The 12,128-nt window shown below is 36.0% G+C and overlaps 1 protein-coding gene and 1 long non-coding RNA gene across 2 annotated transcripts; one reads left to right on the top strand and one right to left on the bottom strand.

Annotated features, from left to right (window-relative positions):
* Positions 1-790: 790 nt before the first annotated feature.
* LOC132561213 (uncharacterized) lies at positions 791-2,198 on the top strand. The gene is made up of 5 exons (XR_009554685.1): positions 791-857; positions 1,089-1,113; positions 1,345-1,421; positions 1,754-1,778; positions 1,968-2,198. It is a non-coding gene; the product is annotated as an uncharacterized LOC132561213 (long non-coding RNA).
* Positions 2,199-6,281: 4,083 nt separating this feature from the next.
* Positions 6,282-9,177, bottom strand: LOC132561209 (uncharacterized). Its single transcript, XM_060225940.1, has one exon. The coding sequence runs from the start codon at positions 8,944-8,946 to the stop codon at positions 6,796-6,798; it is 2,151 nt and encodes a 716-aa protein (XP_060081923.1). The 5' UTR covers positions 8,947-9,177; the 3' UTR covers positions 6,282-6,795.
* Between the last annotated feature and the right edge of the window lie 2,951 nt (positions 9,178-12,128).

Raw genomic sequence — 12,128 nt, 5'->3', positions numbered from 1 at the left:
AGATCTGAAGCCAAGATGGAAGAACGAGGCTAGCCAAATGTTTGTCACTTACATATCCGATGAATTGGTACAAGCAATCGGTTTGAATTACTCATTTACTTTCACCTTGATGGTTTTCTTTGGATTTTTTTTGTCCTAACGCATTACATCATTGAGTTGACATGCCTTCATAGATAGGATGAGACAACATAACCTTCCGCCTGTGAAAACGATGTATCTGTCGATTATAAGAGAAACGTATACTATACTCATACGACAATGTCCCGTATACAAATATATCACATATCCAACTGTCGGTGAATCCTATTACAAAAAAATAGAAATATGAATATATAGATCAAGTATACAATATGTCGTGACCTGCATGGTGTAGACAACATTGATGAAATACCTACAACTCAGCAGAATCTCAATTCGCTTATTTCCAACGTGCAAAATGTTCACTTGTATAATTATATATATATATATGGATACATACTAAAGAACAAGGATAATAGGACCACGCGTGTTTGAACCGAGTTTTTTAATTCTATTTCACTTCATGAATGTACAAACTACTTAGAAAAACACCGCATAGTTTTGAAATATGTTGTTAAGGTGCCGCACATTATTGAAAACTACCTGAGATACAAGGGGAAATTAAAATGATAAAATCAGTTTTGGCACGGAAGATACTACTGACGGACTTCAAATATAAAGAAACTTTTCGACTATTTATCGGTTACAACTTGTTATTTGATGATATTCAATATATCAACAATATTTCTCTCTCTCTCTTGTTCAATGAAACAGAGGCAAGAGACCTGAGAAACCAATTCAGCTCGGAAGGATCGACAACGCAGATGAGGAAATGACAGGTAACCAATGTTCTCGCGTGTGTTCTATTTCTGTCAGATGGCATATAATGCATATCTTTAGTACACTTAAGACGTACTACATTCTGTTGGCATTTTTGTCTTTTTTATTAGAAAACGTTATAGTATTTGTTTCGTAAATGATAATAATAATATCATTCAAAATATGTATATTTCCACAAAACATTTTCATATCAGAGCATTTAATGTATAACATATGTTTATTTATTAAAGGAAATTTGCCACCTGGAGATAATGGGTAAGTGCGTTTAATTTAAGACTAGCAAAAAATCGACACTTATCTAAACTTTTGCTAGAACCACTGATAGTAGTATTATCAACACTTACAACAATATCAATTTTAGTATTCAAATAAGATTTAAACAATATGCGGTTTTATTGATGAAAGACCAATTTTGTCAAAGAAAATATCTTTAATAAAGCTATTATATATATCTTGTTTTATTAAATCTCTAATTATGTCTTACAGTACACTATACGAAGTACTAAATTCAGAAGAAATGTTTCCACCCTCTGTTTACGAAACAATCGGTCACTCATCCAATGGTAAGTTTCAGACTATAAGTTTAACTTACTATACAGTGTTTAACCTGGTATCGCGTAAAGATCTGTTTGACCGCTTCAGTATATGTTAAATCCGTTCATAGTTGTAGCAATACTTACGCCATCACCGAGTTACAAAAAGCACAATTATAATTGAATATACAGAAATCCATAGTAAATCGTGTTACTGATGTTACTTTTAACTATTTACATGTATTTGCATTGTACGCGTTTCCTTATACGTTATCATACCAAAGGTAATTGAACTGAAAGGTAATTGATTTGAACAAACAAATATAGCTCTTTTTTTTCTTTTTTCTTTTTTTTTTGCTTAGACGAAACAACAAATCAACATGAAAGGTGAGTAAACAGATTGATATCTAAATAAATAAGTAGCTATCACACCGGAAATGATAAATCATACAAAAGTACTGTTTTCCGTCAGCCAGGAAATAGTTACTTTTAATATGTATTTGATGAAAAAATACCAATAAATATACTTGTAAAGAGATATATATCTGTAAGCAATTGAGGTTTATTATTTTACAGAACAAAGAAAAACAGCCCGAACAGCAACGACTACTTAGAACCAATCGAATGGCTTGATGAGGAAGAGTACAACGGGCAAAACGTTTGATTGTGTCATTGTAGACACGTGATTGAACGTGACACAGCATCAGCAGGACATGGAGAATGTTTTAAAGCGTTGCCCCTGTTGGCTTGGCAAGTAATTTGTGTTGGGACAAACTGACTCAATCTTAAGGATATGGATAAACTTGTAACCGCAAAATGTTAGCAGTCGGTGTTATTCTGCGAAATTAGTTAAGAAATGACTACAAACATTTATATTGATATAACAAGTTTGTATATTGAATGATTTCAGCTCTGCTGCTTGATATTTTGATAGTGACGCAGCATCGCACAACATGCAACAGACAAACAGAAGTGAGTATATAGAAAATACATAGTCAGTGTCTTGAAATATATACTGGCGAGAGTGAGGAGATGACAAATGTGGTGAGCCACTGGCGAGACACTTTTGTCTTTCTGCCCGAGCCAAACATAATACAGTATACATTCTAAGACACTGATGATGAAATTAGACTAGAATACCTAAATAGTGTTGTTGTTCAATCTTTGTTCACTTTAATGTTGCCTGATGACTTACGCCAAAATGATTGCTCCGCGCAGAAATGTAGTTCCAAATATCATCGAATATGACAGCGATTTGATGACATTCATATATATATATGTGTGTGTGTGTGTGTGTGTGTGTGTGTAAATGTCATCATTATCATATATATATATAATAATGATAAATTTTCAGTTTTGTTAATCGGGATAAATCACCTGTTTAAAACATGTATTAGTTGGAAAGATGTTTATCGTTATCACAAACAACGATTAAAAAAAGTGTGTTTTCTTTCCATGCAAGTATTGATGGCAGTTCACTATACGACAAATTTACGAATGCAAGTGTGAAGTAAATTGTAAAATTGTCATTTTCGTACCAATAGCATCCTGAGGAACAATTACTGTTTTATCCATAAAAAAAAAAAAAAAAATATTAGCCATTTCAGCGGTAACATTTAATCGTCAGACTGTAGTAATAATTACGTCATTTTTTGTGTTTAAGATACCGAGCCTTTATGAGACATAAACCATCGCAGTAAAGCTGATCTCAATTGATGCTAGAACTTTGGTGACAACTAATAATCCTATACAGATGCATGTAATAAACGTATACACTCTTTTGTCGGTAACCAATCCTCACTCTGTACCTATACAGCTATACCTGTGTTCGTTGTATGTTTTAACTAATCTCATTATTTAATGATATGTATTTGTAAAGGTTTGTATTGTTTTGATATAGGGACAGATCGCCTTGGAAAACTGGTAAAGAGTTTGACCTTTTATGTTATTTTTAGCCCACTGTTACATAAATATGTACAATTTATGCCATATATGATATACATCTAGCACAAAAATCTTAAAAAAAATACTTCTTTTATAAGTATAGAAAAATATTAGTAGATAATATTGAACCTGTTAATTGTATGCATTTTTTCCCATTTTTATCATGTATTACAGAAACTTGTTGTAAATAGATAAACAAGGAACAATTGAAATGACATGCGTATGTCGGTATTGTAATAATTAGATTTCTCTATATGGTGAAAACCTACAAATTGTACGCGTATAAAACAAACACACAGGTCACCATATTTGACTAGAATATGCTGTAGCCATTTAAATAAGTAGCTCACTTATTCTGTTTGTTAAACTTTGCGTCACATCCGAATGGTGTGTGATCTGTTTACAGCGAGGAATACCGTCTGTATCACTTAGAGATGCCGAAGTGCTATGACTAGTGTATCGATATATTTGTCTTTTTACTGCTTAATCGTGCTATTATCCGTGACTATTGTATCATGATATTGTAAATTAATATTTTTATCGTGCTATTATCCGTGACTATTGTATCATGATATTGTAAATTAACAACTTTACCTTTGTTCTATCCCTGACTACTTTATTATTGTATTTTTACATGTTGTCGGTGATACTATATCCCGGTTACGTATTAGTTGTATTGTCCTTCAAAAACGCTAACGTGACACTGCCATTACATTAGGGAAGCATTCCTTCGTAAGGTCATCGTGGTAGTATCGTATCTCACATGAATACGTGCTGGTAGTACCGTCTCTCTCTTTGATACGTGCTGGTAGTTTCGTCTCTCTCTTGGATACGTGCTGGTAGTATTGTCTCTCACTTGGATACGTGCTGGTAGTATCGTCTCTCTCTTGGATACGTGCGGGTAGTATCGTCTCTCTCTTAGATAAGTGCTGGTAGTGTCGTCTCTTTCTCTTGGATTTGTGCTGGTAGTATCGTCTCTCTGTTGAATACGTGCTGGTAGTATCGTCTCCCTCTTGGATACGTGTTGGTAGTATCGTCTCTCACTTGGATACGTGCTGGTAGTTTCGTCTCTCTCTTGTATTTGTGCTGTTAGTATCGTCTCTCTCTTAGATAAGTGCTGGTAGTGTCGTCTCTTTCTCTTGGATTTGTGCTGGTAGTATCGTCTCCCTCTTTGATTTGTCCTGGTAGTATCCGTCTCTCACATGGATATTAGCTGGTAGTATCAACTCTCTCTTGGATACGTGCTGGTAGTATCGTCTCTCACTTGGATACGTGCTGGTAATATCATCTCTCTCTTGGATTTGTGCTGGTAGTATCGTCTCTCACAAGGATACGTGCTGGTAGTATCGTCTCTCTCTTGGATACGTGCTGGTAGTATCGTCTCTCTCTTGGATACGTGCTGGTAGTATCGCCTCTCTCTTGGATACGTTATGGTAGTATCGTCTCTCTCTTTGATACGTACTGGTAGTATGGTCTCTCTCGCGGATACGTGCTGGTAGTATCGTCTCTCACATGGATAAGTGCTGGTAGTATCGTCTCTCTCTTTGATGCGTGCTGGTAGTATTGTCTCTCTGTTGGATACGTGCTGCTAGTATCGTCTCTCACATGGATACTTGCTGGTAGTATCGTCTCTCTCTTTGATTTGTACTGGTAGTATCGTCTCGTTCTCTTGGATTTGTGCTGGTAGTGTTGACACCTAGATATGTTATTGTAGTATTGTCTCTTTGATGCGAAATGGTAGTGCTGTCTCCTGGATACGTGCTGGTAGTATCGTCTCTCTCTTGGATACGTGCTGGTACAATCGTCTCTCTCTTGGATACGTGCTGGTAGTATCGTCTCTCTCTTGGATATGTGCTGGTAGTATCGTCTCTCTCTTGGATACGTGCTGGTAGTATCGTCTCTTTTATACGTTCTGGTAGTACCGTCTCTCTCTTGGATTTGTGCTGGTGGCATCGTCTCTCTCTTGGATACGTACTGGTAGTATCGTCGCTCACTTGGATACATGCTGGTAGTATCGTCTCTCTCTTGGATACTAGCTGGTAGTATCGTCTCTCACCTGGATACGTGCTTGTATTATCCTCTCTCTCTCGGATACGTGCTAGTAGTACCGTCTCTCACATGGTTACGTGCTGGTAGTATCGTCTCCCTCTCTTGGATTTTTGCTGGTAGTGTTGACACCTAGATATGTTATTGTAGTATCGTCTCTTTGATACGTGATGTAGTATCGTATCTTGGATATATATGATCGTAGTGGTATATGTATGATATGTTATCGTGGTGTTGACTCTCGAATACGTGATCGCATTGCCGCCACCTGGATACCTGATCGTAGTGGTGTTCCTTGGATTCGCGATGATAGTGCAGTCTCCTAGATACGTGCTTGTGTTGCATCTGCCTGATACGTGATCCTAGTGAAATCTCTTGAATATGTTATCATAATACTGTCTCCCGGATGCATTATCATTATACCGGCTCATGGAATGTTTTCTATTACTATAGTATCTTGGATACATTGTCGTACATAGTGTAGTTACAGCGTATGGATATGTAATCCTCTCTCTGTTATTGTATTATAACTACTGGGTTATGTTATGGTAGTACCTTCCTGTAGATAAACCCGTCTATATTGTTATTGGTGTGTTATTATTGCCTCTAATATTCCTGTATACAATAATGAGTATCAAGTATAGTAAAATATTATGAATTTTGTTTCATATTATTATCATTAAATAGTAAAAATCCAAAACTTATCAGTAAGAATTGTTTCAAGTACATTTCCAGGTATTTTATATATTTAAGATATATTTTTACTTATACTGATGAATGAAAATTGTTTTTAAAAATTAATCCTAACAGCAGCTGAAACTATAACACTTTCAAACAAGGAAAGAATCGTATTGTTTAAGTTTATCAAAATAACAAAAGTACAATGTAACTTAAGCTAGATTTATTTTAATCATTCAGCATTTATTTTATCCTTTGCCATCGTATCACATAATTCCTCAATTATCCAGCGAATTCGTCCTGTACTATCTTAGAGTATCAGTCATTAACGAAATATATACTTGAGCTTTTATCATTAGCTGCGTCTGTCAGATTTCCACTTCAAATGAGCTTATATGAATTTCGTCTTAGAGTCTTGATGTTTGCTTGCAAAGTCTTCCAAAAATAAACACATCGAAAAATCGGCTGAAGAAATAAAAAATTAATTAAAAACTGTTATTTGATCCAATATATATTTTCCACAGACAAAAGTCAGAATTATTTTGAAAATCGAAGTGACTAATTAAATGTAATAGCTCTGCGCTTTCCAAAGATCAATGACGCTGTATTGTTTGTGATGTCTCTTCTGTAAGATTTTAAAAACAACATTGTTTCTAAAGGACTGGACATGGCTGATCAAATAAATCAATGTGATACACACTATTTCTGTTTCTGTTGTATTTGTTTCTGTTTTTTTTTAACAATGACGGTCTTCACCATCAACAACGACAATGTGGAATGTCCCGGATGGTGTGTCTTCAGTAACAACAGTTACGTTTTTACGGACATCTATTGCCCATGGACGTTTGATTCCGACGAATTTCGATAAGAAATTTTTATCTTTGATTTTTCCGTCCCTAGTCAAAGTCGTGATGGTGTTTGTCTTGCTATTACACACATAGACTGTCTCTTCAAACACGGTGAATCCGGAAACACCCTCAATGTATTTACTCCAGAGAGTTTTACCGGAAAAATGGACGGCAACAAGGGATTTCCGCACCCCATCGAATACCAAGATGCTATCTTCTGATAGAATGCAAAGGTCTGCAGGAAAAAGAATACATTTGCCAACTAAAATTCCCGGAAGTAGAGTTTGGAAGCGTGGGCGGATAGAATGAATCACGTGACCTTGGAAGTTGATGACGTCGATCGATTTGTCAAGGGCCGAAACCAACATCCTTTGTCGATCATAAGCGTATATCCCAATGTAGTGTTTGGAAGTTTTCAGCGGTTCACCTGTTGTCTTTAGACTTGGCTCAACCTCTACTGTAGAAATCTCGTTATGGGACCAGCACGTGATGACTATTGTATGTGTTTCCGGTATAAGTGCGATGTGATGAGGTTCCATTATGGACAGTTTCTGCATGTGAACTCCTGAGTGGACATCGAACTTCATAACGAGGCTGTTGTACTGGTCCACGACTACCACGTGTTCTCCAACGATACATACATCTGAAAGTGTAAATATTCCACGAATATTCTCCCCTACATGAACCGCTCGATGAGAAAAGCTTTCAAACAAAGCTGTTGACGATATCGATGCCAGAGAACCCCGCTTCCCGGCTCCATGCACGTAACTTTCTTCACTATCTAACTTCGAGGCTGATGACATGATAGAAACATCTGATAAAGATTCAGCATCATCTGCTGTAAATTTCACAGGACGAGTAGCTTTAACTAATGTAGAGCTCAGAGAATCTACAGAACTATCTGGTTTGGGGTTTGATGACCGCTCAAGAACATCGAATTCATGTGAAATTTCAGACTGTCTACCAGTATCGCTTCCTTGATTAGCAGATGGCACCGGAACCACTTGTAAAAAAGACTCTAAATCTTTTGTATCATCCGCCTGAACACTTGCCGATGAACTGGAACTTAGGTTACCAACATCACGAAAGTTTGCACAAAACTGTAATAGATCTTCATTAACATCTAAATTGAAAGGAGTTGAAGTCCCCAACCTGACTTCAATATTATTCAAGCACTGATGGTGTTCCGTTGCACGTCTTTCACATTCCTGTAGCAAATCCAATGCTTTCATCTTACTTCCTGTCTGATTGGCATTTCCAAGATCCTGCGTCAGGTGCAATAGGTCATCTTGTATAACGGATATTGATGACAGGGCGTTCATGACCTCGTTATCTCGTTGGTGAATAGACTGCGCGAGATGCTGAACATTTAACTGTGCTTTGCCCCAAAACTGTTGAAGGACATCTTGCACGTCACGTAGCCTGGCTTGCGACTTAGATTTGCATTGCTCGATTATGTGGTTTGCGCGTATTCCTTGGTCTTTGACATGTGTAACGCGATTTGAAAGTTGATCAAACCTGAATTTTAGTTGTTGAATAATTACGGTGATTTTTTCCGAACAGTCATCCAATGGAAATTTAAGACATTGGTCGTGATCTATCCACGCACAGGTTGCACAGAGCAACAGCGCATGCGTAAAGCAGTAGACATCCTGGACATTGGACTTATGCCTGATACAAAAACTTTTTTCGTCCTTCTTTTTCGAGTCCTTATCTAAAAGTGCGCTTTCCTCAGGAGAAGTAAGCGAATTCTGATCATGATTTTGTACCGTAGTTAAAATAGCTACCAGAAGAATGTCAGAGGGAAAAGATCTTATCCAGGCGTGGAAATCTTTTCCACTCGGACACAGATTTTCACATCGACATATTGGACATGAAAGTTGTCCCGACACTACACATTTCTGTCCGTAATCAAGTAAACAAGCGAGGCAGAAGGAATGATCACAGGACAACTGACGAGGATCTCGAAATATTTCACAACATATGCTACATGTGAGATAATCCTCTGTAAGGTTACTAGCTAGACGACTTGCTGCCATGGTTCTTCATACACAAATAAACGTAGACCATCCGACTGTCCTCACAGTGAAGTTGTATATCGTAGCAATCAGGAATTTTAAGCTAATTCTTAAGAGTATTGAGTATAGTTGATTGAAAAACACAAACCTGCTTGTTTCGATACTCGACACTCTACATTGATCATGTCGTCCGGTCAGCCATTTTGGTTTGATACCACCCACATCTAATTTGTCACGTGACCATTGTATACACCGTTATCAATGTCGATGCAGAGATAAATATGGGGACATCACATATAACTTCCAGTCAGGATAACGCAAATCAGACGTGCCAAGTTGTTGCCGCATTGATAAAGCTTGTACTTGATAGTGTGCACTTAAATCGGTGGAGTCTGGTTACATCGCCTGGTGATAACATACGGATATTTGGTGACCTAGTGTAACACCGCGTACGCCTCACATGCTGAATAGCATATAAATGTAGTGACAGACTCTGGCTGATAGAAATGGCGGTATATTTCTGCCATCCAGTTGCATTTGATCGTTTTGTCGTAAAACGATTTTTTGAGATAATTATCGCAACAAGTCGTACTATTATATAAATGTAAGGTGACTTTTGGACAAATGTGGCTTTAGGCTTAGAGTATAACACGGCTTGGTGCAATTCTTATGCTACTGTAACACGACCTAACATGATAACTGGAGAGATAACCATCATTGTTTGATACTGTTGTCGGATTAATGATATTGTTATACAGTTATATTTGCTTTTTATTCTTAATATTTCAAACAGAAATATGATCAGAAAAGATCATGTCGGTGTCGCTTGCTCTTGTGAATATTTGGTTGATATATTTATCTACAATTTAGGAATTCGGTTATAAAATTTGTATAAGAAAATTTTATTAATCTTTCCGTTATGTATACATTGTTAATGTCGACTTGCATTAATTTTTGCTTCGCAAATATTTTAAAAAGTCAGAAAAATGATGAACATTTCACGAAAACTTGTCGCGACTCAGTACATTTTACGGAGGAGATTAAGTAAACTATGATTTAAAAGAATTGTTATCATATGATATATCTTTCACGGAAAGTGTTAAGTGGACTAAAGTTTTTTGACTAAATTTCTATCAGAATGTTTATCTTTGACAGGAAAGGTCTAGTGTGATATGATTTTAAAAAAGATGCAAATGAGGCAGCCATTTTGTTACGCCCTTTTCAGTTTGTGACATTACGTCATAGTTCATTTGACATCATTTCGAATTTCGAAAGTATGTAAACGTTTTGCCTTACTAATTATGAGGTTATAAGTTTCAAAATTTTTCATGAGGTTTTGTCGAGTTGGACATCTTATAAATCCCTAGGATTGAGATGTCTCAATGTACGTTACAGAGAGCGATAGTATTATCTTTGACCTCTTTCTCATTTTTAAAGATTGGAAATTGTTGTGACAACCTGAATGCATCTATCCACAAAATATGAACGATGAACGGTGAGTCATACTTATGTTGTCCTATCTTTACATGGCTAGGAAACATAAGTTATACAACGATATTTTGCAATAGTCCGACATGCAGTTTTTATCCAGGAAAGACAGATTTTCTTAACCTAGAAAAAATGAGAATACATTAGTGAAAATAAGCAGCAAAAGGCTGTTTTAATCTATATGATGACATCCTGGCACACAAAGGAGTTAGATTTAACATCTAGGAATGTCTATATTCTGTAACAAGTCTCGCAACATCTCCAGGAAACCACCAATCAGAAAGATCATTACAAACACTTAAACATACAATTGCAGTGAATAAAACCATTAGCTAATATGATAATGAAAAATGGTGATATGTCATTTATGTTTCATGAGAAAGGATAAAATTGAAGCAATACCAAACAAAATAACGTCAGTGAATGAAATATTTACGAATTTGGAAAAAGGATTATGACATATTTGGGGTGTAAAGAGAACTTTGATACTTATGTGAATAAAGTACAGTTAGATATGTCAGAATTGCAAATGAGGCCTTCAAACTTCAACGTTACTTTTTCATCTAATAATTAGAAAAAAATAATTACATATCTACAAGACGTTCTAAATATCAATGTAACTTTCATCGAAAACCCCGAATTTAGGTGAAAGGTTTCGCGATTCCGTCTAGGAAATTTATTTCAAATTTCGCGATATTATTGTAAATAAAAAAAGGCCAATGAAACTTTATTGCGTAATGTTATTTTTGACTTACTCAATGTTAGGTAAGTATTTGAATGAGTTTCTGTTATATTAGGACGATAAACACTTAGGACGATAAACACAAGCTGGCCATTTCTGATACATGCTCCACCTTGTTTTTTGAACAGAAGTTATAAAAACTAAGTTGACTTTGATAATAGTTAATTTTCACGTCTGTCTTCATCTATCTTGTAACGGTTGCAGCTTCTATACCAGACATTACTTAAACTAAAAAGAATATGTGTGACCTTCATATTTCACTTCATTCGCATAAATACGTGTCTGGCTACCTGCTATAACTGACAGCATTGCAGTCCTGTGGCGTATTTTATACTCCATCTTTTTGGCTATAATAAGATTATAATATTGTTTATGTTGTAAACATGTTTGTACAACTTGGTCGACATTGTTGTTACCATACCTACCATGTTATTCGTCATAATGTTACGTCACTGGATATATACCTCTTTCTTTGTTGTTATTGATATATAACATACCCCAAAAATAAAGCTCAAATCGTGATTCAATTATCGGGACGGAAATTACATCATAAATACGTGCCTGGTAACCTTGTTTGCACCGTGCACTACCGGAACTACTTTTGATACATCATTCTGGACTGGTGTATTATTAAGCGGAAGGTTATAGTTCACTATTATGTGTGAAGTTGAGTTACAGGAAATCATCGCTTTGTGATGGGAAAGGATACAGTTCATAGTTATATAAATAGTTACGCGTTGCTGTGTGTCGGTAGGGTTCACAGCGTCGCGAGACTTTCCTATTTCTATCTACTGATTAACCAGACCCCAGATAGCCTATAAAATAAAATTTTACAAAGTTTACTTACAAGATAGACATATGTATGGACATGGTATTGTTCCATTCAATATTGTATTTTCAAACAATTTGTTGGTGTAAAATTATTTATTTTCTTAAGGTTCCAATTTAGCGGTGTAAAAATAATTTTTGTGAC

The sequence above is a fragment of the Ylistrum balloti genome, unplaced genomic scaffold (genome assembly GCF_031769215.1).
Source record: "Ylistrum balloti isolate Yb309-2 unplaced genomic scaffold, AGI_CSIRO_Ybal_v1 Utg371178, whole genome shotgun sequence".
Taxonomy (NCBI): domain Eukaryota; kingdom Metazoa; phylum Mollusca; class Bivalvia; order Pectinida; family Pectinidae; genus Ylistrum; species Ylistrum balloti.
The sequence above is the reverse complement of the archived record's forward strand: the minus strand, read 5'-3'. Positions and strand labels throughout refer to the sequence as shown.

What these genes read in the sequence shown, in the direction of transcription:
- LOC132561209 (XM_060225940.1), bottom strand. Translation starts at nt 8,946, where the DNA reads ATGGCAGCAAGTCGTCTAGCTAGTAACCTTACAGAGGATTATCTCACA.